A 25,722-nucleotide genomic window follows, 5' to 3' on the forward strand; every position below is an offset into this window, starting at 1 on the left:
CTGCTCACTTCCCGACTACCCGTCCGTTGAAGGACACTACCTACGTGACGTAGGTAGGTAGTGTCCTTCGGAGTATCCTTCCCCTGAATTCGGACACAGCACACATGTCTCCTGTCTGCATAGCGGACAGGAGACATGACAGATAAGACTCACTAACCTCTAAGGGAGAATTAACACAGGGATGAGACACAAGGGGAATCCGATAAACCACAAAATATAACTGCAAACTAGGTCTGACAGAATGTAACTAGACAAACTGAAAAGAAACTAGAATACAGATGAATAACAAAATATCATGAAACTCACAAACACTGGGTCACATGACCCAGGACCATGACAAATATTGAGTATTCCAGGTCAAGTTTAGGTCCCATTTTTACTGAAATTAAACTAACCAGTTTATATTACTCCTTTTTCACACAATAGACACACCACTACTATACTGTGGTGGGGTTGTGGTTCTATCATATGAAATCATGGTAGCGAAGATGAAGAAATTGCCAGTGAAATAAAACAGCTTAACCTAGTAGGTAGTTAAGCTGTTTTATTTCAGATGTTTTCTAGTTGGCTATCTTTGGAGTCCAATTGTTTGAAGTAATCTTCATGTTATACTAGGCTGGTATTGGAAACCTTAGTCTGTATACTCCTTGGACCAAATATTAAGTATAAAAAGTGAAACTACATTTAAATGTGTTCTTTCTCAGGAGTGATTTGAATAATATGTCAGATATGAGGAACTATGTTTGCTTCCTGTTACTGTGAACTAAAGAATCAAGAGGCTGTTTTTGCTGCTTTAGACAAATAAAGGCACAATCTAGTCGTTGTTACTCCATCAGAGCTGATAAAACTCAAAAAGCTGGCGACTGTCCTTGAGCCAGGCAGGTAAACAAAACTATTTTTTAACTTATTGTTACTGTTTCATCAAAAAGTTGTATAGTTAACAGTTATTGTGTAGATTAATAATTACTTTCTTGAACTGTCTACAGTTTTGTGACTGAGCTTCTTGGAGGTGAGACATATGTTTAATGTTCAGCGGTTTTACCTGCTTTCTGCCACCTGCATCACATCACGGAGGTCTCTGATGATGACTCAAACTACAGGGTGAAATTTAAGATTGCCTTCACAAAGGACCTATCCCAATCTGTAGTTACACTCAAGCATGAGTGGCTCCAGATAGCTACTGTGCTTGACCCACGCTTTAAGGGTTTAAAGTGTCTTGCAAAGGGAGAGCGAGAAGAGGTTTGGACCAGCCTTAAAGGCCCTGCTGCAGGAACAGCAAAGACAAAGAGCCTTCTCCTCTCTTCATTGTCTTCAGACTGTGATTCAGATGAGGAAGCCCTGTGTACCAGGGCCCTGAGTTTGTACAGAGCAGAATCCACCATCAGTGGGATTATTATTAAAATCTACTTTAGTGCTACTTTCAGGCCATATAATTATTCAAATCGAAATGGAAAAAGCAAAGAGAGAGATGGCAAAGTCAAAGGAAAGCCTCAAAGTCAAAACTCCTATATATTAAACTGCTATAGAATAAATATTCTTAAACAAGTAGACAAGTAGCTCAGGGTAATCAAAGATGGAGATGGAAATGTATAAGTTTAGAGAGCATGTTGAGAGGTGAAACAAACTTTAAACCCATAACATAACTCTGTTCATTGTCAGGCATGATTTGAATAATATATTAGGTATGAGGAAGTGTGTTTTTCTTCCTTTCACGCTGTGGCAGGGCGTAGTCTGCGGTGCCGCTGCAAAGGAGGCAGACCCACCTCGACTGAATGAGCAGTTACGCTTCACCCACCAAGGTAGACTGAACTAGGTCCCAATGTTGTTGTTGTTACTGTGTGTGACTGCAAGCTGGAAAGCTGCAGCTGATTGTAAAACAGCAACCGTGATAATAAAGATGCTGAAAAGCATGAAACTGGATGGGTCTGCCGTGGAGTTATTCACACACACAATTTTTTCAACTTACTTTTTTTGTTTTATTTATAATTTTCTCAATGTGTTTTTAATTGTGTATACTGCAAACAGATGGCTAATAATTACTAATACCTAAGATATTAGGTATATATGGTTTGCATTTATGGTGTACCTATGGTGTAGATCCTCTCTCCTCTATACTAAGTGACAGTAATGCTACAAAGTCACATAATTTCAGGTATTCATCAGGACTCCGATCTGACTCACTGCTGTGTTTAAACACATAATAATAAATAAAAATTATTGTAAGTGTCTAACCAGTATTATCAGGTCAACTAAACCAAATTCTATTCTGTCATGTCATGCAGTTTTTCAACGACTCAAGTAGAGCTGGATGTTAGCACCAGCCTAAAATATAGTATGAAGCATGTACCCACTGTGTGAAATGATCATGTGTGTTCATTTATTCTATATAACAGCTTGCAGCTTTCAGTGAAGCTCTGTGAACTAGAAGAGTAAGTGTAAAAAACAGCCACACACTAAATGATACTCTGTGTTTAAAACATGTTTAGTCAAAGCTGTTCAGGAGTTTCAGAGTTGTTTTAGATCAAAGATAAAACCTGCTTATGTGTGTTCAGGTTATCATTCAGTGTCGAGACTTAGGGAAATGTTTAAACCAGACTCTGTTTTCTATACCTGTAGGATGATTTTCTGCCTTTAAATTCACTTTGTTGGAAACTTTGGGATCTCCACTCCAGAGAAGTAAGTGAAAGTGGTGCAGGACATGGCATGACAGACAGTGATCAGGACTGCAACAGAAAGTGTCAGGTGCTTTGAAACACTTGTTGTACTACAAAGCAGCTACCTGTAAAAAGCTGAACATATTCATCAGAACCATCTATAGACATATTTTAGCAAACAGCTTAGTTACCTGTGAAGGTCTGTGTTCACATTACAAAAAACCCAGTGCTCTATTTCTTAAAGTTTAAACTTTCCGTGTGAGAATACACACAGAGCATCTTGCATTTTATATCTCCACGTAACCTTTTACATATTGTATATGTCTACAGACGTGTCCGTTCGGCACACAAAGGAATCAAGTCCAGTTGAGCACTAAGACAGAAGATTGGTCAAGTTTAGTTTTTGCATCATTCTTTGTAGATTCCCTCACATCCATTCAAAGTTTTAGCAGTCTTCCTCCAGAAATTTGCTGAGATATTTCAATATTAAGTGCATTTAGGCAACTTTTGTTGCAATTTGGTGTTATATAAATAAAACTGAATTAAACTGAACAAATGCACAGGAGGAATGGCACTGAACAGGCCAGTTGCAGTAGTGCACATCCGGTTACAATGTGGGTTACGGCAGTGTGAGGAGCTCAGATGATCATGTCCCAACAGGTTTATTTTGTTCATAGTGAAAGGTAAGGAATCTCAATGGCTGGCTGTTGTGCTTTTTTCACATAAATTCCTCAAGTTTTGTGTGATGGAGGGAAATGGGGATAATTTTTGGATTAAAAAACATACAATTTTGTAATACCTCAATTCCTTGCATTTTCTATTTGTATTTCTCTTGAGTCTCGCTCTTAGAAATATTTACATAACATAAGAAATCATTATTGGATATGTTTTTTGACTCAAGTATAGGATACCAGATTTCAGTTTGAAAAAGGGAAATTTTAAGCTTAATTAAACTAAAAACATGAGTTTTGCAAGAAAACCTCACAGGATGTAATTTAAAAAATATTTTTCCCAGTTTCAGTGGGTAAAAATATACAAGAAACAAAAATGCAGTTTTTTGGCTGCAGACCTGTTTTATCAGCCATTAATTACTATGTGAACACAAAATATCCACATTTTAATATGATAATTGATTCTATAACATAAATATCTGGTTTTGGAGGAAGTGATGTTTCAATATTAATCCGCACACCACTACCAGTCAGAGAGACACTTAAATCACACGGCGTGACTAATTTGCATTGCTTTTTCAAGTACTGCGGGAATCGCAGAAATGCTAAATGGGATAGCTACTCTGATAGTTAATCTGTTAGTTAGTTAATTAGGTTAGTTAATCTAAAAGCCAATCCATTTGCTAGTAATTTTATTAATTGTATTAAAAAAAAGATTTTGAAAATCTGTTAGTTAATTTGAAATTTGAAAATGTTATTTGAAATGAGATTTTTATTCAGGGTATTTAATTTACTATTTTGTAATTATTAAGTAGGGATATTTCATTTTGAAATATTGCTTTTTTTCTGTTTCTAGTTTAAATAAAGTTACTATACAATACATTAATTTAGTAATGTTTAAATAAATAACAGAATTAAAAAATACATTCTTAAATGAATTCACAAGTCATTATTGAGGTACAAAGTTTTTATTTTGATGCAAGTGGTAGGTATGCACAGGTACAAGTATTAGAATGAAAAAGAGTGGAAAAAGAAGCCGGTGTCAAAACAAAAGCTTAAAAAGACCTTGAGAAAGCCTGGAGAACTATTGTTCAAGGCCAGTTTAAGAACTTACAAGAACATTTGAAGCGAAATATAAAGAAAGAGAGTTGGATTCAAGATTTTTGGACAGTATTTATTTACAATAATAAATTAGTTTTACTGATGTGACCCTAGCTCACATAAATCTTGCAGCTGGTAAAACTGGGTCCATCTTGCATTTTGAATGCACAACATTTAGGCAAATTTAAAACAACAGAATATGTGTTAACTGTGAAAACTGCACCATAGTCAGCCAAATGTGGACTTTATTTCCACAGCCAATGGTGGTTGAGCCGTGAAAGTAAAACCAAAAATTTGAACCAAAGTGTACCTGGTAAAGATATAATATCATACAGCTACACAGTATCCACTACAAATGAGCAAGCACTTGGGAACCATGGGAAGAAAAAACTTCCTTTTAACTGGAAGAACCCTCCAGCAGAACCAGGCTCAGGGAGGGACAGCCATCTGTCGCGAGTAGTTGGGAGTAATAGGAGGAAGACAAGACAAAAGACGCGCTGTGGAAGAGAGTGCAACATTAATAATAACAAAGGATTAAATGCAAAGTGGTCTGTAAACACAGTCACACAGTGAGTGAAAGGTGAGTGAAGAAGAAATATGCAGTGCATCATGGGAAGCCCTCAAAAGCCGAGGCTTATTGCAGTGTGACTAAGGGAAGATTCAGGGTTACTCGATCCAGGCCTAACTATCTGCTTTGTCATAGAGGAACGTTTTAAACCTAATCGTGAAAGTAGAGAAGGTGTCTGAATCAAAACTGGAAACTGGTTCCACAGAAGAGAGGCCTGCAAGCTGAAGGCTCTGCTTCCCATTCTACATTTAAATATCTTAAGAACCACACGTATATCAGTCTGAGAGCAAAGTGCTGAATTAGGGTAATACAGTACTGTGAGGTCTTTAAGACAAGACTGAGCCTGATTGTTCAAGATCTTGCATGTGATGAGAAGCACTTTAAATTCATTTCTGGAAGAAGAGACAGCATCGTGGAAGGGCAGGCCACTGGACAGCAGGTACCACCGGCAAATAGAAGAAGTGCAACTTAAATGGTGCCAACCAATCAGTGTTTTAAAAAATATCACATTTCAGTTCATTAAGATTTTAAAGTGACTATAAAGCTGGATTTAAAAGTGGAATGTCCGTTTCTGACACATGGTCAAAAGACCACAAGGTGTGAGAAGAAGGTAAGAATATTTGTCCTACTAATCATATTTAAAATGGCATCAATGTTTAAATAAAAATTACTTGTGTGTGTGAAGCTGTAGAAAGCAGCTTTTCAGGTTTTAGAAAGAGTCTTTTATTTTGCATGTTAAAAAATTTCAGATTTCTTTTCCTCGGGGCAACATTGTGGAATAAGGGATACTTCTTGATGGCAGCCCAACATTGGGATATCTCAAAAGAGACCCACAGCTCCCATTCCAAATCAGGATCTCCGGTTAGACAATACAAGTAAACAATATATGACAACCCCTCATCCCCAACCAGTTGGGGCAGATGTCTCCCCTGCATGAGTCGGGTTAGGCAAGGGATTTATTCCTGCTTTTCCTTGCCGCTGTTGCCAGTGCTCGCTCATAGAGGATTATCTGACTGTTGGGGTTTTCTCTGTATTATTGTAGAATCTTTACTTTTCAATATAAAGCACCTTTATGTGACTATTGTTGTGACTTGGAGTTAAATAAATAAAACTGAAATGAACTGAACAAGGAAAGGGAAGATGCAGGATTCCTGGGTGCACAAGATCACAAAAGTTGCTGTATAATGTGCACCTCTGTTTCACAGCACAGAAGAACAGTTTTCTGAAGTTTCACACAGAGTGCCTCACGACGTGAGAGTAAATATGACATGACATAGTACCATATGAACCAAAGATTGTATCAAGTCATATTTGTAAATATGTTTCAAGTGTTTTTCAGTTCTTTGTTTCATAATTTGTTGGAATATTTTCATAGCTAGATAGACAGATAATATTACACATGTACTCATGTGAATAATAATGGAAATGAATGAACTAAATACATAAGAAAAGAAAGGAACACCGACAAGAGCCTATAGTAAATTTATAGAGCTCTTCTCAGAAAAGCATATGTGTTTGGCACAACAGTGCATTCAGATCATGACTCTGATTGTAAAAGCTGCCAGACGAGACCGTCATCTACATTAGGGGGGACTAATGTTGAAACAGAAACAAAGTGACTGGTACTTTTTTGTCATCCTCAGTTAATACAGCCTATGTTCGGAAGCCAAGTCAGACATTGTTAGAGCTTGTGCTCCACCCTGCATCTATATGACAGTGTGAAATTTCCAGCTACGGTTGTTGGCTATGCAGCTGATGGTACAGTTTCTGATCGGCTGATCAGCAAATACACAGGAGAAGCCAACAGGTCAGTCATAACCTCACTGTTATTCACTGCACAAATCACAAGTTAAGACCCACAGTCCATGATGCTGTAGTGCATATTACATACATATTACACAATAGCTTCCTCTTTGTTCAGACATTTATTTACTTGATGTCATGTTGTGCAGCTCTATTTGCTTTAAGATATTGAAATATTTGTGAAAATGAACTTATATTAAAAAAAATCTGAAAAAAAGCTCTGTCCAGCAATCCCTAGGAACATGGTTGTAACAGTTGAGTAAATGCACTTACCAGTCTTTTAAGAGTCACTTGAGCAGTTTGTAAATCTTTGATAAAAAAAAAAAAAAAAACACAAAAAAAGTTTCAGAACAGAAAAATCTGTGTCAACAAATACATTTATAACAATTTAGGTTTAACCAAAAAAAGGAAACTAAACATATAACCTTAACTGCACAGAAATAAAGTGATAAAGTAGGCTAAATTGCTATCATTGAAATTATTTTAGCTTTAAGGGGAAAAAATTTAAATAAGTAAATAGCAGCTCATATCCCATTTCTGCTTCAACTGCCAACTCAGCTCATCTAAAAGAGCCAAGAAAAGGTAAGCACTTTAACTACAATAATTTCATCTGAAAAGTGCTGAATAAAGAATAAATGAAGAATTTGAAGACAGACTTCTTACCTCCAAAGTAGTGCAGATGACATGCTTTGGTCTTTCAAACAGCGCCTTATAACAAGAACCAACCCCTCCTCTTTGTGACTCAGTATGTCGCTCATGTAAATCAGCAGTAGAAAATTTATACCATTATTGGAAATAAGAAGGAGAAAATTGATAACATTACCAGAAATGAGCAGAAGTAGATTAATAACACCTGAGAACCAAAAATTTGAACCAAAGTGTACCTGGTAAAGATATAATATCATACAGCTACACAGTATCCACTACAAATTGACCAGCATTAGTGGATGCTTTTTAAAGAATTCTTTTTATTATTCTTTAAAAAAAAAACGTGTTCATCAGTTAGTTCACTAGAATAAGAAATTAACTCTATATATATATATATTTACTTTTAATATTTCTTTTTCTTATTTCTTCTTATTTCCTATACAAGAAACTTTTTTTTTTTATAATTTTGTGTTTTTATTTTAACCCCTGGTGTTCTTCAGCCTTGCTCTGATACAATTTGTCTTACAATAATACTAAATTATAAATAATAATAAAACTAAATTAAAGTTAAGAGTTTTAGTAATGTGAAGTAAACAGTAAAAATCTAAACTAAAACAAGCACACCCACACTAGAAACCAACTTAAACTTAACTGAATTGGCACCGAAGAAAAAGTCAAAATGAGAGAAAAACGAAAACTGATAAAATGATAAAGCAGGTCAGGCGCCATGTAGAAAATGAGCAGCTAAAACTGATAACATGGGAGAACTTTGCATTTCATGTAAAAACCAAATTACATCACAAAATCTTTAGAAAAAATATATAGAAATGAAAGGAATGAAACTGCTGCAGAACTCATGTTTTTTTTAGACAAGTCAGGCAGTCTTTTTGGCTGCTGTTACAACCAAATTTCCCCTTGTGGGACAATTAAAGGATTATTCTATTCTGTTCTATTCTATCTATTCTATTCTATTACATGGAAATGAAGCAGAAAACTGATTACACTGGCAGAAATGAACAGCAGAAAACTGATCCCATCGGAGAACTTTGCAAATTAATGCAAAAACATAATGATATCAATGGTTTCCTGTTGAGCATTAACACCTTTTTCACATGCCTGCAGAAGACACAAGCATGTGCTATGGATTTCTTGGTTATTTCTGAGTGGAATCAGTCATGTCCCTGAAATATGAATCAAAACTACTGCAGATAAGCTATAATATCTGAATGAATGAACAAAAATACATACATTAATTTTTATTGCTGATAATTTAGGAACTAATAATATAGCCAACAACACAAAGGTTGTGTGACGGCAATGAAAACTGCTGCAGAATCAGTATGGAAGTGGCTATTATTATGGGACTTATTCCCTCCCTCACTGGTTTCTCCTTGCAAAGAGCGGTGTTTCCGATTCTGTGGAATGTCGGAATTTATTTTTTATCGTTAAGGTTCATGTATCCCATTATTTTATGTTTCTTTGTGGTATGTGGCACAGATTTGTGTTTTGTCCTTTCTTGCATACAGATGTGCATTTTAGTATAGTTTTAGATTTAGACTAAAACTATACTAAAACTCAATCTCACAGTTAGGAGGACTGAGGCTTCTTACTCCTGTGCGTCAGGTCCTGCCGGGGACCCAAAGGTATGCCTTTGATCCAAGTTGACAGGCGTGGAACTCGATCCAGAGGCTGTGGTCTCATTGGAGGCTCACCCACAGCAGAACTGGGCGCTGCTCTCTTGCCGGTGGGCAGAAGAGCGGCAGGTCTGTGAAAGCTAGCTTTGGGATGGGGGTTCACATGACGTCTGTGGATGATGTTGTGCAAAGTTTCTTTCTGCTTCTTTCTCAAATTAAATCTAGCCCGGCAGTCTTCGACTGATTGTCCGAATAACACAGCAGCAGACACTGGTTTGTCCAGATAAACAGCTCTGTCCCTGTCCAGGACATCAGAGAGGGTCAGTCACAGGTGCCACCGGCCTGAACCCAATAAATCGAATGCAGCTGCGAAGCAGAGAATCTGCAGTGCTTGAATGCCATAGTTGTGGGGCCACCGACATCATGGTTGTGGGACTGAACCAGATAAGCAGCCACGAAAGGCTCCACAGGAAGTGGGTTAGCTAAGCCAGCCTCCTCGCCATTGTCCAGGTCATTGTACTGTTCATTGCTCCATGATGCGGTTAGCTCATAGACAAAGTCTGGGAACATTGGAAGGCTGTTTTTGACCATTGTGGGCTCTGGTAGGGGGAAAAAATCGTGAAAACCATGATGCTTTCTGAGCTGCCAGAGGAGAGGTCAAACTGCAGCTTCTCCGCTGCATGGGGAAACTCGGAAAAAAGAGACGTGTCATCATGGCCATTTGAAGAGGCAGCAGCTGCACACTTGGTCAATCACAGATTTTCCTGCTCATCCTCAGACATAGATGTCTTGGCCAATATCCAGCACATTATCATCTTCCTGGGTCTTCCTTTGGTTAACACATCAACATATTCCATGTAGTCAGCCCAGCTAATTGCAGGTACATCGACTGGATACTCCTCTGCTTTGGGCTCAGACAAAGTTAGGGCCCTAGACACAGAGAGGAGATGGTCATTCAATGCAACAGCTGTCCATCCACTTTCTCCACAAATATCACAAGTCTTGCATGGTCAAGCACTGGAGCTGGTAACAAAACGCAGAGGCTTTGGGCTTAGTCAATGCTCTCCTGGCATGGACAATTCCCAGGCAGTCAGGGCACGGATTGTGCTGGTCGCTGTCATGCAAAGAAAATCTGGACTCTGAGGACAGGGGCGAACAGAAGTTTTCTGCTTGGCTGCCTTTGGTTTGGTATCCATTCCAAAACGCAAAGCAAAATGCTGGACAGGAAGACTTGAAATCTGTGGGCAGCCTATGCACCAACTGCACGGTGGAGGCTAAGACTGACAAGGCCAGTTAAGCTAACTTTAAGTCGGCAGACAATAGAGCTAACTAGCTGTAGCTAGCTAGCTCAACTCAGCAGAGGCGTTCTTAGCAAGGTGAAGAGTGTTAGAACTGAGTGAGTAGTCTGACATCCTCTCACAGTCGGGCAATAAGAGATAGAACAATTAAACCTGGTGAAGATAATGACGAGGGGACTTGATGGGCATTCATTCTCTTGACTGTGAAAAGGTATGTGAGTTTCTTGTGATCAGTCCAGATGATGAATGTTTATTAGCCAAGTCAGGCATTACATGGAAATGAAGTAGAAAACTGATTACACTGTCAGAAATGAACAGCAGAAAATTTATCCCATCTGAGAACTTTGCAAATTAATGCAAAAACAGAGTGATATCACCGGTTTCCTGTTAAGCATTAACGCCTTTCTCACATGCCTGGAGATGATACTGTAATAACAACAGTTTCAACCCAATTTTTGGTGACTTCAACTGTGAACATTGGTCAGTTTAACCCAATTTTTGGATAGTTATCCTAACCCAGTGTGCTGGGTCAAACCAAAACCCAACCCTGTTAAGTTGAAACAATCCAGAATTGTTTTGACCCAGCGTTTTTTAGCGTGCAAAGAGCAATGTTTACAATTCTGTGAAATGTCAGAATTTTTTATGTTTAAAGTTTCCCCATAATTTTATGTTGCACAATTGCTTTGTGGTTTGTGGCACAGATTTGTTTTATGTCCTTTGTTGCATACTGATTTGCATTTTAGTATAGTTTGGGATTTAGACTGCTACACTTAGATACTAACAAGCATAAACAAAGAGAACCCTTCTTCTTTGAGGATTGTGTGAGGGGGAATGGTCTGCCTGAAATGGTGATGGTACCAGAAGGTACAAATCTGTAAGGTTGACTCTCCTACACCAAAAGAGGGCCATAAATTCTGGTGTTAGGAAATGGTCTTCCAATCCTTCCCTCTTCTTTAACTCTACAGCCCTAAATAAAAGGCAAAAGGTGGTTGCCATGGTAATGCAAGTGTTACCTGTAAAAGGGCCATCTCTATATACAGAGATGTCCAGAGAGGTCCAGAAAAAGAAACGTGAGCCAATATTCTGTTTCTGTGGCCTACAATAAAAGTGTTTGCTGACTGGGTGTGGTGCTCTTTGTTTGTTTGGGTCTCCTGAGTGAGCTAAGAGACACGGCTACCGTTTTTAACTTGAACCTTGAACTGATTAATACATTTAAGAAAATACACTTTGAGCATATTTGTCTTTTCTCCGATGAAAAAGCCCAACAGGAAATGAGGCAGCTTGACCTGCAACAAGTAACCCATAGCAATGGTTTGCATCACCCACAGAGAGTTACAGTTCATTCATGTAAACCAGCCAGTAATACATACACATCAAGTGGGTGCAACCTGGTGAATCTGAAGAGAACAAGAATACTTTATGGTTGAAAAATTCACCAAGTAAAGTTATCTTTGCTGAAATGCTCCCCATCATCCAAACTGTGTGGTGTTTTCTGAGGCCTGTCTCATAAACCCCACATCAATCTCTCCAGCTAATCAGCAGCCCTCCAACAAATCATCCACTGCACAGGGACGTCTCAACATTTAACCTGTAATACACATATTTTTCCTTGCATTACATAATTAATCATTACATTATTTACCTGCATTATATCAATATCTATATTTACATAATGTCCCAGCTTCAGTTATAGCTACATGCTATAATTATGTTACTAATTCTTTCATTGTACATCTTTCTGGCTTTTATGATTCAAAGTTAGCATTTTATTAGCTGCTCTGTCTAACTCTTGCAGAATAACTCCACTAGCTGCCACCAGAAAAGAATGATAAATAAGCATTGCTTAGATCTAAATACAAGAGATGTGTGTTTTGCCTTTCTGAACACTAGAGGTCACTCAGGTACTCTGTAAAGTTCATGAATTCAGAAGCCTATGAGACTGATTGTTAACGTTTTCTAAGAAACACATTGCTTTTTATATGCTCTTTATGCTCTGGCTGGGGAGTGAGAAGATATGTGATCAATTTCAGCTGCTCATATACTTGAACATGAGTCAAAAGTTGGTAACTGTCAGCATTGGTTTTGATTATTTTAAAAAAACATAAAATCTTATATGACCATACAAAAAATGTTATGTTTCTGAGTTTACAAACCATGATCTTTTTTACATAATTCGAACAACATTCAAATTTGTTTCATATCCACATAATGTGCCATATTACAAAATTATTAAAACATCAAAAATAAACAAAATAAAAACAGTTAAAAAAAACAGTCAATTTACTATTGAAGTTATGCTAGTATGTCTAAACAAACAGTTAGGATGTTTTTCTGTGATGACCATTCTGAATAGGAAAATAGTCGTTATTAGTCACGACACAGAGAGCTCTATTGATGATGATCAGCCAGGTGGAAGATCTCCATAGTGTCCTGTGTGATCTGCTTGTAAGTCACATTCTCAAACTGAAAACACAAATCCACTCAAATGAATGCCACTGTAAGCACTTCCATTCCCTTTTATTAAGAATCACACATAAGTTTTGTATACGTGATTTATTTAAATGTCATTTTAAATGTGATTATACCTTTTGATCTGAGAAGGTTGGTGACTTCGTTCCTGTATGGCTCATTTTGATCATTGTAGCCTGGTGTGCCAATCCAATCTGTAATGGTCTTTACATCATCATCTGTTATAACACCTTTGTTTTGAAGCAGAGAAAACCATGTCTTTACCATCTCTGTGCTGTGTTTCTGAAAGCTGTTTTCAAAAATTTCAAGCCTGGTGTTACTCATTGAGTTGTTCTGAAAGTCTTTGAAGTCCTTATTATGATCCAACCAGAATCTTGGCATTGAACCAAGGATTGTCAGCTTGAAGGTGCTCTTTATATCATTATTACTTATGGCTGCAGCCAAGAGGTCTCTGAAGGCTGGTGATTTTGTACTGGGAAATTCACGATGGACTTCTGTTGGCACATAAACAGTTGGAAGTTCCCGACCATGAGAACTGTCCACTTTAGAAATGAGAGTTCGATCCAGAGGAGATGAGTTTGTTGCCACTTCAAGCATGGCCTCTGCTAATCTGCTATTCTGGTTCTGTTTATGGGCCTTCAATATACTACTGACTGGTGGCTGGTGATCTGCATTGATGAACTTTCCAAGTCCTGGATTTTGAATTGCATATTTATGCCAGTTTTTGTATAACTCTACTTTTCCAACCTCTCTCTGAAGTACCTCTTTGCATTCATTTATTATCTTTCTTGGTTCACTTTCCTCTTCCTCTCCCCTCATTGCTTTAGTTAATTCTTTCCGGTTGATGAAAGGCTCCCATTGGCCTGGGTTACCGAGGAGAGCATCAGCCGCCACAGATTGGAGGCGATTTGCTTCCACGGTGATCTCTTCTTCACTGGCTTTTGGTTTCATTCCCCGTGCCAAAGCATGAAACAAGCAGCTCTTTCCCTTACTTTCTATGCTCATTGTCTGGTTATTCATGTGCACATCATAATGACCATCAGGATACTGGACACTCTTTGGTCTGTAAACTAATGTCACAGTTTTTTTTAGCAGGTCTAGTGTCTGGGCTCAGCTCTTGCATTTTCGTAAGTCTTCCATTGCTGTCCTCTGTTAGGATGACAACTTTAGTGCCAGTGGCTTCTGACAGAACTCTGATATCAAGGATGGTGCCTGCAGTCGTGGAGTTCTTGAACTTTTCAGCATATGATTGTGAGTGTTGACCTGCATGTCCTACAAGTTTGTGATTAGAATTTAGCTTTCTTGGCATGCATGCAATGTGTCTGGTGTTCTGTCCAGCTTTGAGGTTTTCCTCTGTTTTGCGACTCTTTAAGCCCTTTCTTATGTAACGACCAATTGCACCATTTGCCTGGCCTTTAACAATAGAAACTATGTGACTGGAGACCATGTAGACACTTTGGATACCTCCCAGAAGTGCTGTTGTCTTTCTGTGGCTATGTAATTTAGCTTTACCAGTCACTGTGGAGAGGAATGGATTCAGCATGTTCTTCCAGCTGAGGTCTTCATAGAATGGCTGTTTTGCTGTACTGACCTCTTTGAAAATGGCCAACAGTTTATTCTTCCTGCTCTCGTCCTTCAGGAGATCGTGACGTTGCTTTTTATCATCAAGTTGTGAGAGAATAATGAGATCTCCTAATGTAGATAAAGGCTCTTTTTCTATTTTTAATTTCACTTTATCTTCAGTGTCATTTAGTGTTTGAGTCAGTATTTTCCCTTCAGTCTTTCCTGGTACATAGCTGATTTTTTCTTTTAACATTTCTTTACTTGTGTGTTTTACTACATTCTTCAAATTAGTCTTTAAGACTACACTGAAGCCATCTTTAGCCTGTCTTGAAAGGAACATTGACATTGATTTATGCTGTTTACCAAATTTAAATAAGGTTTTAAAACATTTGAATCCATTTGATATCAGCTTTCCAATTCCTGATGCAATAAGAGAGACACCAATGGAAATGACTTTTTCTATAGCCCATGAATTCCAGCTGAATTCTCCTGTCACCATGGCCTCAATGCCAGTGATACAGTCTGATATTCCCTCTGTAATGAGTCCCAATCCAACTTGAGCAAATGTTCCAAATGTAAATACAGTGAGCAGTGCTCCTCCAACAATCTGTAAAACTCCAGGAAAGAACACCAGCAGACCTTCCCATGAGAAACGATTCTTCTCTACTCGATGGTAGGCGTTTATGGCTTCAACTTGGAGATCTTTATCCTCGTCTGACACCAGTTTAAAAATCTGGATTGTTTTGGACATTGCATCCCTCGCTTTCTCTTTTATTTCATCCAAATTTTGGATAGCCTCAGTAATGTTTTTGTCAAAGTAACTATACATTATGCACTTGGTTGTTAACTGTTTTTCCAGGCTGTTTGGGTTACTGTTTGTTGAGTCTGCAGAGGACATTTTTACAAATTGAAGACAGCCTGTTAGTTCCTCAATGAGAGTGGTATTATAAATATCTTGAAGATTTTCACAGTATTCTGAAAACAGGTTCATCTCAGCAACATCATTCATCATGTGATTTATCTTTTCTGCTGCAAGTTTCTCCAGAGAGGACACTGTGCTGAAAGATGGCTGTAGTTGTTCATTGGAGATGATTACCTGACCAGATCCAGGTTTACCTTTGCATGCAGTTTGACCAAAAGCCTGGAGTTCCACTCTTGTGTTCTCAGAGAGTAAGGAGAGGATAACAAATAATCCTCCATTATTGTTCACCTCTGTGGAAACCTGCAAAGTTTGTGGCAACAATGACATCACCGGGAAACAGCTGCTTGTGTATTTTGTTCAAACTGTCTCTGTCACTGCAGCAGTAGAGAATAATTTCACCTGGGATGCTGCTGGGAGTCCTAGCTTGCTGTATATCTGTGTGGTTTTTTATGTAATCAGTTTTGATCAGCTTTGTTACATAAGTTATTAGGTTGATTCACTCAGTTTTTGTTCAATATTTTTCATGTGGCGTATTTCATAAAAAAGAATGTCCGTGCCTTTTGTTTCCTCATCTTTATACCACTGCACCATCTGTCTCACTGTGGACCACCAACCACCAGGTTCAGATACAGGGCTTGAGTCAAGAGGAAACTCTCAAAACTCCACATTATGATTGGCTGATGGATCCCAAAAGGGACTGCATATGATTGGAGATGCATTGTAGGGAAACTCCTTCATATATATCCAGAGACAGAGCACAGAGCTCTGTGATGAACACCTGAGTGTGCTGCAGAGTGCTGATGGATGTCATTAAACAGACGCATTTTCCAGGACTGAAAGGATCTCACTAAGCTGATTAGCTGTGAGCTGACTCAGACTGAGATTTGAAACTGGGAGACTGCATTTCACCGAGAGGATTTCAAGAAACTCAGCACTGTCACTGCCTGATTCGTAGTTGGCTTCACATTTATCCAGATGCCCTATTAAGCCATCTCACTGTGACTCACATTCATCTGAGATCTGGGCACTCGGTTTTTTCAAGCTGCTCTTTAGCTTGTTGGTGAAATTCTTGTAGTCTTTAATTCAGTTTTTCTTTCTGTCTTTCCTCTTTCTTCTGCTTCTCTTCTCTCCTCTTCTCTTCTCATTTCCTCTTGATTCCTGATTGGCTTATTAAAACAACATTCACACTCATTCAACTCATCGTTAACAACTAGTTTGTTGTATTCCCTTCCACTGAACACATGTATGTATCGTTCATGAATAGTACTTTGGTATAATTTATGAAAATGATATTCATGGAGACAGGACTTTATTCACAGCATCTCAGTTTGTCACCCATGTGGCTTTCATTTGAAACTTTGTTCCCTGTTTTGATCTGAACAGTGACGTGGTACTTTCTGAAAGATAAAATAAATAAATAACCAAATTAGAAATACTTTTTGATATAACAGCCAACTCATAAGCACTTTATGAGACTTCATTAGAAAAAATAAAAAAAATCAGAAAACAAACCTAATTTAATTTTGAAGGTTCTCTTTATATTACTGTCTCGCTTACTTTGGTGCAACAGCATCACAGCCAGTATTTTTAGATCTCTTCCTAGAAGGTCTGTTTAGCCAACTTCTTGCTCTACAATTTCATCATGAACCTCAATCTTGCACATAGGATAAACATCATCTGTGTGCACTGCCTGACTGTCATGTCAAGGATAATCCCGATGATGAAATCTAGATCCCCAGCTAGAATTCAGAGACCAAACAGGAGTCTTCAAAGGTCAGTGCATTCAAGCCTGAAGTTCGCACATAGATCAGAAATTAAAGTCTTATAATATGCAGTTAGGCTAATAATTTTAAATCTCTACACAAAATGATAACCATGTAAAAGTCTTTTGGGATGAAAATCTCAAACTGCTTGCCAGTTCACTGCTGAACTTTCTTGACAGGCATTGATTTCTCAGTTCAAAGGGTTTGGAGTTAAAAGTCCTCTAAGCAGTGACCAAGCCTAACATCAACAGAAAACCCTAAAGGGTAGTTTAAAATGTACTAATGAACAGATAGATTCAAAGGAACATATTATGTGAACAGAGAAGAAGTAGTCCAACCATTAATGGGAGCCATTAGTAATATCCCATTGGTGCTGATATGCTAAAGCCATTCCAAGAAAAAGGCCTCTACACTTCCTACTGGTTTCTGAGCGCAGTAACCATCAATAATTTCGTTTTCCCTAATTTCAAGGCATTTTTTATTGACATGGTATAAACTGATTAAACATTTGCCAAAGTGACTCACCTGGTTCCAAAACTTTTAATGCCAAGAAGCACCAACTTCAATGTACTGGAATGTGAAAATTGCCTTGGCCTTGTTATATTCCATTTCTTCAAACTCGAGCATGCTACTGGAATTTCTTGAGGATCTGTTGAAACGACAAAGGTGGTAAGGTCAGTGGTATTTAAAGTCTTTATTAACTCAGTCTGCTCCATTGTGTAGTGGCTAACACATTAGCCTCACAGGTGAAAGATACCTTGTTCAACGCCAGGAAGACACAAAAGAATTTGGAAGGGTGTCCAATGTGTGATTTGGCACGTGCAATTTCAAATTTGGCAAAATGTTTGCCAAATCAAACATGTTTTTTCTATGTGCGCATAGAAAAACAGCAACATGGAAGAAGGAAAACAAGAAGCTGGAGAACTACCAAGGGCTCAGAGAAGAGCTCGAGAAGATATGGAGGGTAAAGGCAGCAGTGGTCCCAGTGGTAATCGAAGCATTCGGTGCAGTGACCTCCAAGCTAGGCGAGTGTGTCCAGCAGATCCCAGGAACAACATATGACATCACTGTATCTATCCAATAAAGGCTAAAAAGCCTTTATTGGATAGATACAGTGTAGATTGACAGGAAAAAGGGGAAAGAGTGAAGTGGGAAGACATGCAACAATTCCGCAGATCAGACTCGACCTGGGCCTACTGCTCTCGAGCCATACGGCATATGGTTGCCTGCTCACCCACTAAGCTTAACTGGTGACCAGGGGAATTTTTTATATACCAAGAGTATGTGAAGGTGTGAATGCAGTAACCAGTTGATGTACACCACAGCAGTAGTGATCCTTGACATAATTAGCTATAAGTTAAACAGTTACAAGAAGCAGCACCGAACTAGCGAACCCTTACCTTAACCCAGATAGCCTGCGAGTTTAAACAATTCTCACTACATACCAAGTGGTCTAAACAGTCCCAAAAATATGGCATTATCTCAATTATGTTTCCTGAAGACCTAAACTTAAGTAATCAATATAAATTGTCTAGTATACCACAAAACTTTGTGTTAGTAAGTAAAACAGTTAGATGTTTACATGTTTCCTTCATCTGGAGATTTAGATGGACGCCATTTAACACAGAATGACTGTACTCCTTGTATGTTGAATAAAGTAAGACAGGATTGTCTGTGTTATTTTCTTTATTCAAAAATGCTCCCGGGGAAAGTCTGTGGAGAGTCCATCCGTTATTCGAACCTTGGCTGTAGGAGGAACAATGCGGTTTTTGTCCCAGACCAGCTCTTTATCTTCTTGAGGACATTTGAGGGAGCATGGGAGTTTACCCATGTTTTTTCTTGACTGGGAGATAGCATTTGACCGTGTCCCTCGAAGTTTTCTCTGGGAAGTTCTTTAGGAGTATAGGGTGTCTGGCCTGTTACGAGCCGGGAGATGGCTGTAGAGAGGGAGGTCTGAGCTTCTCTGCTTAGGTGAAACAAGTAGAACAATTCATTCTTATTACATTACATTATGTGGAACGATCTGCCTTTAGAGATAAGACACGCTCCTTCTCTGCCTGTTCTTAAATCACACCTGAAAACCCACATCTTCACCCTGGCCTTTGACTCCTTGTAAGATATTGGTTTTTAGTTCTAGTTTTATGTCACGACCTGCGGGATCGGCAAGGCGCTGATCAGCATCTCTCCACTCCTAGCCCCCCTTCTCTTCTCTTTTTCCTCTCTCTCTCCCTCTCCCCTGTTTTGCCGGGGCGGAACTCATGGCGGGTTCACGCCCTCGGTCCACGCCTTCCCGGATCGTGCACACCTGGGCCTCATCAGACCAGCTGGTACATTAGAAGGAGGAGATCAGCTGTTCAACGCTGGATTGTTGTGAAGGCTCTTGTCAGTACACACCTAGCTCAAGTTTCCCGTGCCTCTGTCTCAGAGACTTAACATGTTCCTTTGTTCCTAGATTCCCCGGACCCGTTCCCGTGTTTCCCCATGTGGAGTGTGGAAGGAGTGACAGGTCGCTAGCGGAGTGGAGAGAGGCTGTTCTGAGTGCGTGTGTGATTTCCCCGTTTTCCCTGGAGCCCTGGACCCCTGCCCCTCACGTCTTGTATATAGCACTAACCTCGCACTGTCTGTACATACACTTGGTGAAGATCTGCAATAAACAATCTCTGTTTGAACGCTACCCAGGAGTCCTGCGAGTGGATCCTCTAAGCAACCCGTGACATTTTATTTTAGTTGTTTTAGTTTAATTTATGCTTTTATCTTATTTTTAAATATAGGGCTGTTTTAATTTCTATGTATTATGTTTTTTATTTTTTTACTGTTTTGTTTTATTCTACAGCACTGTGGTCCTGTGCTTTGTATTTTAAAATGCTTTATAAATAAAAATGGATTGGATTGGATTACCTTCCTCTGGAAGTTTAATTGGCAAAACTGTCTGTGCAACAATGTCCATATGAAGTGAAACTAAACTTAGCCCAGAGATTATATCTCCATACCAGGAATGTTTTACCTGTTTTACTAGATCTCAGAGTGTAGATTGTTTTGTTAGGATGCTACTGTTTGCACAGACTGATTGCACTTGTCACATGTTGTATTAGACAATACAGTAGAACACAGTGTTATCCGGGTTATTTTCATTGGTCAAATTCTTGAAGACCTAACCTTGACTGCACAAAATAATAGGAATGGCCTGTTTTCACTGAGATGAAACATGACCTTTTCCTGTTGCTTTTTATGATACAATAGTAGTGACAAAACCACTCAGTGTTAAAAATCTGGTACCATTAAATAAATGAAAAGGATTTAATATGAACAACAAAGTTTACCTGCCCAGCCAGTCTTTTTTATTTTGGTTGGTTATCTTTTGAATTTTAAAGTATGTTTACTTCATAATAGTGTACACTTGCAATTCTTACTCTTTACTTGTATCTTGATTTATCTTGATGTTTTTTCATTACTCAGAATGTAAAGTTAATAGAAGCACTCAAATAAAGGGCAGATAGTCTAAGATTATTAAATTGTGTGGATTAAAACTCAAACTGAAATTCAACGAGTGGCTTCATGCATTGTTAGGACAAAATTCACAGATTTGCATACATTTTCCTTCATTTCCTTCATCTCACAGAAATCAAAGAGCTGGTAATATACATAAAATTCACTTTTCAAGTAGAGTCCATTCTTCTTTACTGATTAAAATTGACCAATCAATATTAAAATATACTTTCATTTATAATTCAAATCATACAATAATTTGCATCAGATTGCAAAAAAAAATTACATATGATCTATGTCCATTGTCACACAGCTACTGATCTGCACATATTTGTTAAACAGAAAAATCCATAAAATCACCTTGGAGTAATATCAGAATCAGAAAGACATTATTTATCCCCAAGGGGCAATTAAGTTAACTGTAGTCCTGAAGAAAGTGGACGGAAGATGCATCCTTGTTTCTAATCTTATTATTATGAAGAATAATCTTCTTTCAACATTTTTAAGTTCTAAGTTCAATGAAAACTGAAATGTTTTTAAGCTGCCGTGACTGTTTTTACTGAATTTAATGATTCTTCACAAACTAAAAAAAGTATACAAACATTTACAGTTTATACACTGACATAAAAAGACACTAGTTCTTTTTATATTTTTGTGAAAAAAGTGAAACACCTAAGCTCCTCAAAGTCCTCTGAATGCTCCTTTGTGTTTTCGCGATATTGTGTAAATATAATACCAACAGCTGTTCCCCATCATTTGTTCAGCGAAATAAACACACACAACAAGGCAAATATTGTACTGGGGGCCCCTTTATCTTTAAGTTTAGTGAGAATTAAGAGTTGATTAATTAAATTTGTATTGAAAATAGAGTCAAACTTCTTTTTTCCAGTTTCTAGTCTAGTCTAATTAAGGTAATAAAATATATTTTTTATTAAATAAAAAATGTCAAAGTTGTTGCATTACCTTCATGTGGAGTTTTAGATGGAGAAAGCAGTCTGCACTACAGCGTCCATATGAAGTGAAACTAAATTGTAACTCAGAGATTAAATCTGTTACCTGCCAGGAATCTTTGAACTGAGAGTCAAACACAAAGCTGTGGCTTTTTGTTTTGTCTACATGTTTCATTTTGCATATGCATATTCTTCTTTCAGATCTAACCTTAAAAGACTGGTCTTGTTTAAGGAGTCTGAAGTAGAGAAAGTTGGAGGCGATACAGTCTGAACTAACTGTTTCCAAACACTGCCAGCTCTGTGAGGACTCCTCAGCTCTAAATATAACCAGTTATTCTGTTCTTGCTCAAAAGGTGGGATTTTTATTTCAAATTCATACATCACCAGGTAATTTAATTTTAGTGGCAGAATGAGACTAAAAACTTTTTATTAAGATTTAGGATTATTACATTATGATATCATGTAACATAAGAGACATTTAGCCTTTTTTCTTTTTATTCCTGCCATGTCTGATGACTTTTGCAATCAGAATTATGATCTGAATGCACTGTTGTGCCCAACATATTCTGCTTCCTTTTGTTGATGTGTTTCTTTTATCTCTTTTATTTATTCATTTCTATTTGTGTTATTTCAGTTGTTACATTAAATATAATATTATATATTATAGTATGACAATGTCTAAGCTGAAAGGTAGGAGAAAAAAAGAAGGGGGGGGGGACACAACAAAATATAATAAAAGGATGTACCCTCAACTGCTGCACCAGTAAGAAAAAACAAACGGAAAAAAACAGCCTCTGTATGTCTCTTTGTCATAAAATGTACTTGATAATTAGGGTGGAAAGCCACAACAACGCCCCCAGAGGCAGACAGAACTAGATCCAGGAGATCCGGGCCATCCACAGCCCCCAAGAGTACAAGAGTACACATCTCAGCATCTCAGCGATATCTGTGCATCCATCGCAGCAGGAGAAGGACGGAGGGGCGCCCATCGCCAAAGAGCTAGAGTCCCAGAGAACAAGACACAACGAGCAGCCGACCACATTAGAGGACTGGTCACCCTGGCACAAGCTGAGAATGAGGCTCTAGGCACAGAAGAAGTTTAAACCACCCCTGACCATCGCTTCCAAGGGTGCAGTTTAGCGTCTTTTTTTCCCCTAATAATTGACATATTCTTGGTGAAACACCTGCTAATAATACAGCAAATTAAAGTAATTTCATGGATTTGAGACAAAATCATATTTATTTCTCTATCACTGAAATGTTTTCTTAACCTAATCAAAATAATTTATGTATTAATGAGGAGCCCTTTCAGATGAGAAATTATGCCTTTTGGCCGGTAAATATGGATTATGTTTAAGGTAAGCATTTGGTGCAGCTAAACTAGAGGCAGCAATTACCTGCCGTATTTTTGTTGAGCCCAGCGCTCAGAGTTCTGCAAGTGATTTACTTTTTACTTTCTAAAATTTCTCCGCCATCTAATGGAGAAGATCGGGATTGCATTCAGGTCAAAACCTGTGTTTCCTGTAATTATGAGACTTGGATTCTAATTTATAATAATAAACTTCGCATTTACTCATTTCTGGCATAAGAAGTATTCACTAAATTAATAGCCTGATAAAACATTTTTGATAACCTGCAAGTTTTACAACAGTATAATTTGAATTTCTATTAACTCATTTAAGGAAATAGTAGGAGATGAGGAAATGTTTTTATGGCTGTTGTTTAACTAAAAATGTTTGAAAATTACATTTCAGATTTTCATCAAAAATAGTTTTTATTTTAGTTGTTACTTCATAGCCTCAAAGGATGCTTAGAAATAACTTAAATGCTGTTTTCTCAAAATAAATGTATTTATATTTTATTACAGGAAATTTTTACTTCACAGCTTAAAAATGAATTGAAAAATAAGTCAGTAAACAAAACAGTATAGCACAAAGTCATAAAAGTGCACTGATATCAGTCTGTCCGGTCAGCTAGCACAAACCATTGTGCTAGCTGACATCTGCTTTGGTGTAAATGAAAGTAACAACAGGTGCACTGAAGAGGCACCTGTTTTATATAAGAGAAATCCGGTGTCTCTATGATCTTTCCGCCCCGTTACATGTACAGGGAAATGGCCCCCTCTGCCTTGATCATGGATACTTCTTTAAGACACTGTGGCTAGCCTGGTCACGCCCCACAGCTTACGTATAAAACAGCTGTTAAGACGTGAAACCGGTGGTGGTTTGATCGGAGGACGGTGCTTCTGTGCGTCTTACACATTAACTGTTACGCAGAGGTTTCAGGATGGTGGAATAGGCTGTAATAATGCAGACCTTCTCTGCATGAGTCATGTGCTCTTCTTTCACCGTCAGATTTATCTAGACCTGGATTTATGCACACACAACCCACAGCAGTTATTAATAGGATCAGTTTTCCTGATATCAAAAACATGTTGATTTTCCTAAATTGTAATGCCATTTTTGAAGAGAAACACGTGTAAAACCTGCACACACTGTTTTATTAGTCACTCAGACTATCATTGATCATTATTGAAAGAAATATGTGTTTAAAAAATGTCCATTGTTAGTATAACACTCTTCTCACATTGGCACATTGCTGGGAGTGCATCATTTCAAAATTTACCACTAGCCAAATCTGGCCCTTACACTTCACAGTAGTGACACCATAAAGTAGTGCTGTCAGTGCATTTTTTTGTCAGTTCAGCCTGCCATGGCATTATACAGAATTTCGTTAGAAGAGAGAAGTGAAAACGGCGTCACTGAATTTCAGCAACAGTTTATTTTTTTACACAAAACAGTGTGAATGCAAAGGAATGCAGTGAAATGCACATATGTTGTTGTTGTTTTCTTAACTGGCTCAGTGAAAAACTGAAAAATAGATATTATGTAAAAGCATTTACAAATTAAATCAATATGTAAATTTAAGACAGATTGTTTAATGGATAGTCATGCAGGTCCTCGTTGACAGCAGTACTTTGTTCTGTGAAAACAACTTTCTGGCTAATAGTTGTGTTCCGGCCAGTGTCTCTCTCCCTGTTCTTCCTGCACACATTTTCACAGTGCAAAAGATTCAACAGATGCTTTCGCAACTTCTGTGAGATCATATACAGCAGAGGGTTCATGCAGCAATGAGAATAGGCAAGCATTTCACAAATACGAGACGTGATAGCCAACCGTTCCTGTGTTTTACAACCTTTGGGTGTATAGAGAGAATTGATTAAAAACATAATATGGTATGGCCCCCAGCAAATGAAAAATGCTGCAACAATACACAACAGCACAACTACAGTCCTGTGCTTCTTTCTGTTTAAAGCTTGTAAAACCTTCTTGAGGATGGCAGAATAGCAGAAAATAACAATGGCAAATGGGAGGAAGAATAGCAGTGACACTTGGAGGTGTTGCCCGAGGTTGTCTTCAGATGTCTCACAATAGGTATAATTCTCCCAGTTTCCCACCTTTGTGATCACAGCTTCCCTCAGGGATGCAGAGATGCTGATGACCCAGACAGCTACACAAGCACCAATTGCATACTTCTTTCTGTCTAGTTTGTTCAGCTGGTTGTGCAGCACCACAGTAATGAAACGATCCACTGTCATCGCAGTCAGCAGAATGACACTGCTGTACAGACCAACAAAGAATGCGGCAGAAATCAATTTGCAGAAAAAATCTCCAAAGACCCAGTGGTGTAGATAATCAACAGCCCAGAATGGAAGTGTGATGGTGAAGATCAAATCAGAGCAGACCAGGTTCAGGATGAAAATATTTGTGATACTTTTCAGGTTCTCATAGATGAAAAGGACACATAAGAGGAGACCATTGCCTATGACACTGATGATGAAGATCAATATGAACAAAGTGCCAGTAAAGGTTGGAAAGTTAACCTCACATAGATAATGTTCTTCTTCAGTTGTGTAGTTGCTTTCCATTGTCAAGTTTCTATAAAACACAAACACAAAACTAGATTTTTGAAATGTAATTAAACACATTAACTAAGCAGTTTTCTTTATGGGAATTTCTTTTTTATATATTTTAGTTTTTGTAAAACACAGAGAGTAATAAAGCACCAAATTAGGAGAAGAGGCACAGCAAATACTGATCAACTTACCCCAAGCATCAGCCGTCAATTTCCCGTGCTGGAAAGGTTTTGATGTTCTTAAGTAAACTTATAGTTCCTCTTTTTAAGTTAGAGT

At 38.1% G+C, this 25,722-nt stretch overlaps 1 protein-coding gene, 1 long non-coding RNA gene and 1 pseudogene across 2 annotated transcripts; all 3 read right to left on the reverse strand.

Annotated features, from left to right (window-relative positions):
- Positions 1–12,262: 12,262 nt before the first annotated feature.
- Positions 12,263–16,235, reverse strand: LOC146367854 (uncharacterized; annotated as a pseudogene).
- On the reverse strand, positions 16,236–21,617 carry LOC146367855 (uncharacterized). The gene is made up of 3 exons (XR_014797663.1): positions 21,544–21,617; positions 17,620–17,743; positions 16,236–16,728 (listed from the first exon to the last, which is right to left on the reverse strand). It is a non-coding gene; the product is annotated as an uncharacterized LOC146367855 (long non-coding RNA).
- A 2,689-nt stretch (positions 21,618–24,306) lies between these two features.
- LOC146367856 (chemokine XC receptor 1-like) lies at positions 24,307–25,463 on the reverse strand. Its single transcript, XM_084913494.1, has one exon. The coding sequence runs from the start codon at positions 25,456–25,458 to the stop codon at positions 24,454–24,456; it is 1,005 nt and encodes a 334-aa protein (XP_084769620.1). The 5' UTR covers positions 25,459–25,463; the 3' UTR covers positions 24,307–24,453.
- Between the last annotated feature and the right edge of the window lie 259 nt (positions 25,464–25,722).

The sequence above is a fragment of the Perissodus microlepis genome, chromosome 18 (assembly GCF_051167445.1).
Source record: "Perissodus microlepis isolate ML-2025 ecotype Zambia chromosome 18, ASM5116744v1, whole genome shotgun sequence".
Lineage (NCBI taxonomy): Eukaryota > Metazoa > Chordata > Actinopteri > Cichliformes > Cichlidae > Perissodus > Perissodus microlepis.

What these genes read in the sequence shown, in the direction of transcription:
- LOC146367856 (XM_084913494.1), bottom strand. Translation starts at nt 25,458, where the DNA reads ATGGAAAGCAACTACACAACTGAAGAAGAACATTATCTATGTGAGGTT.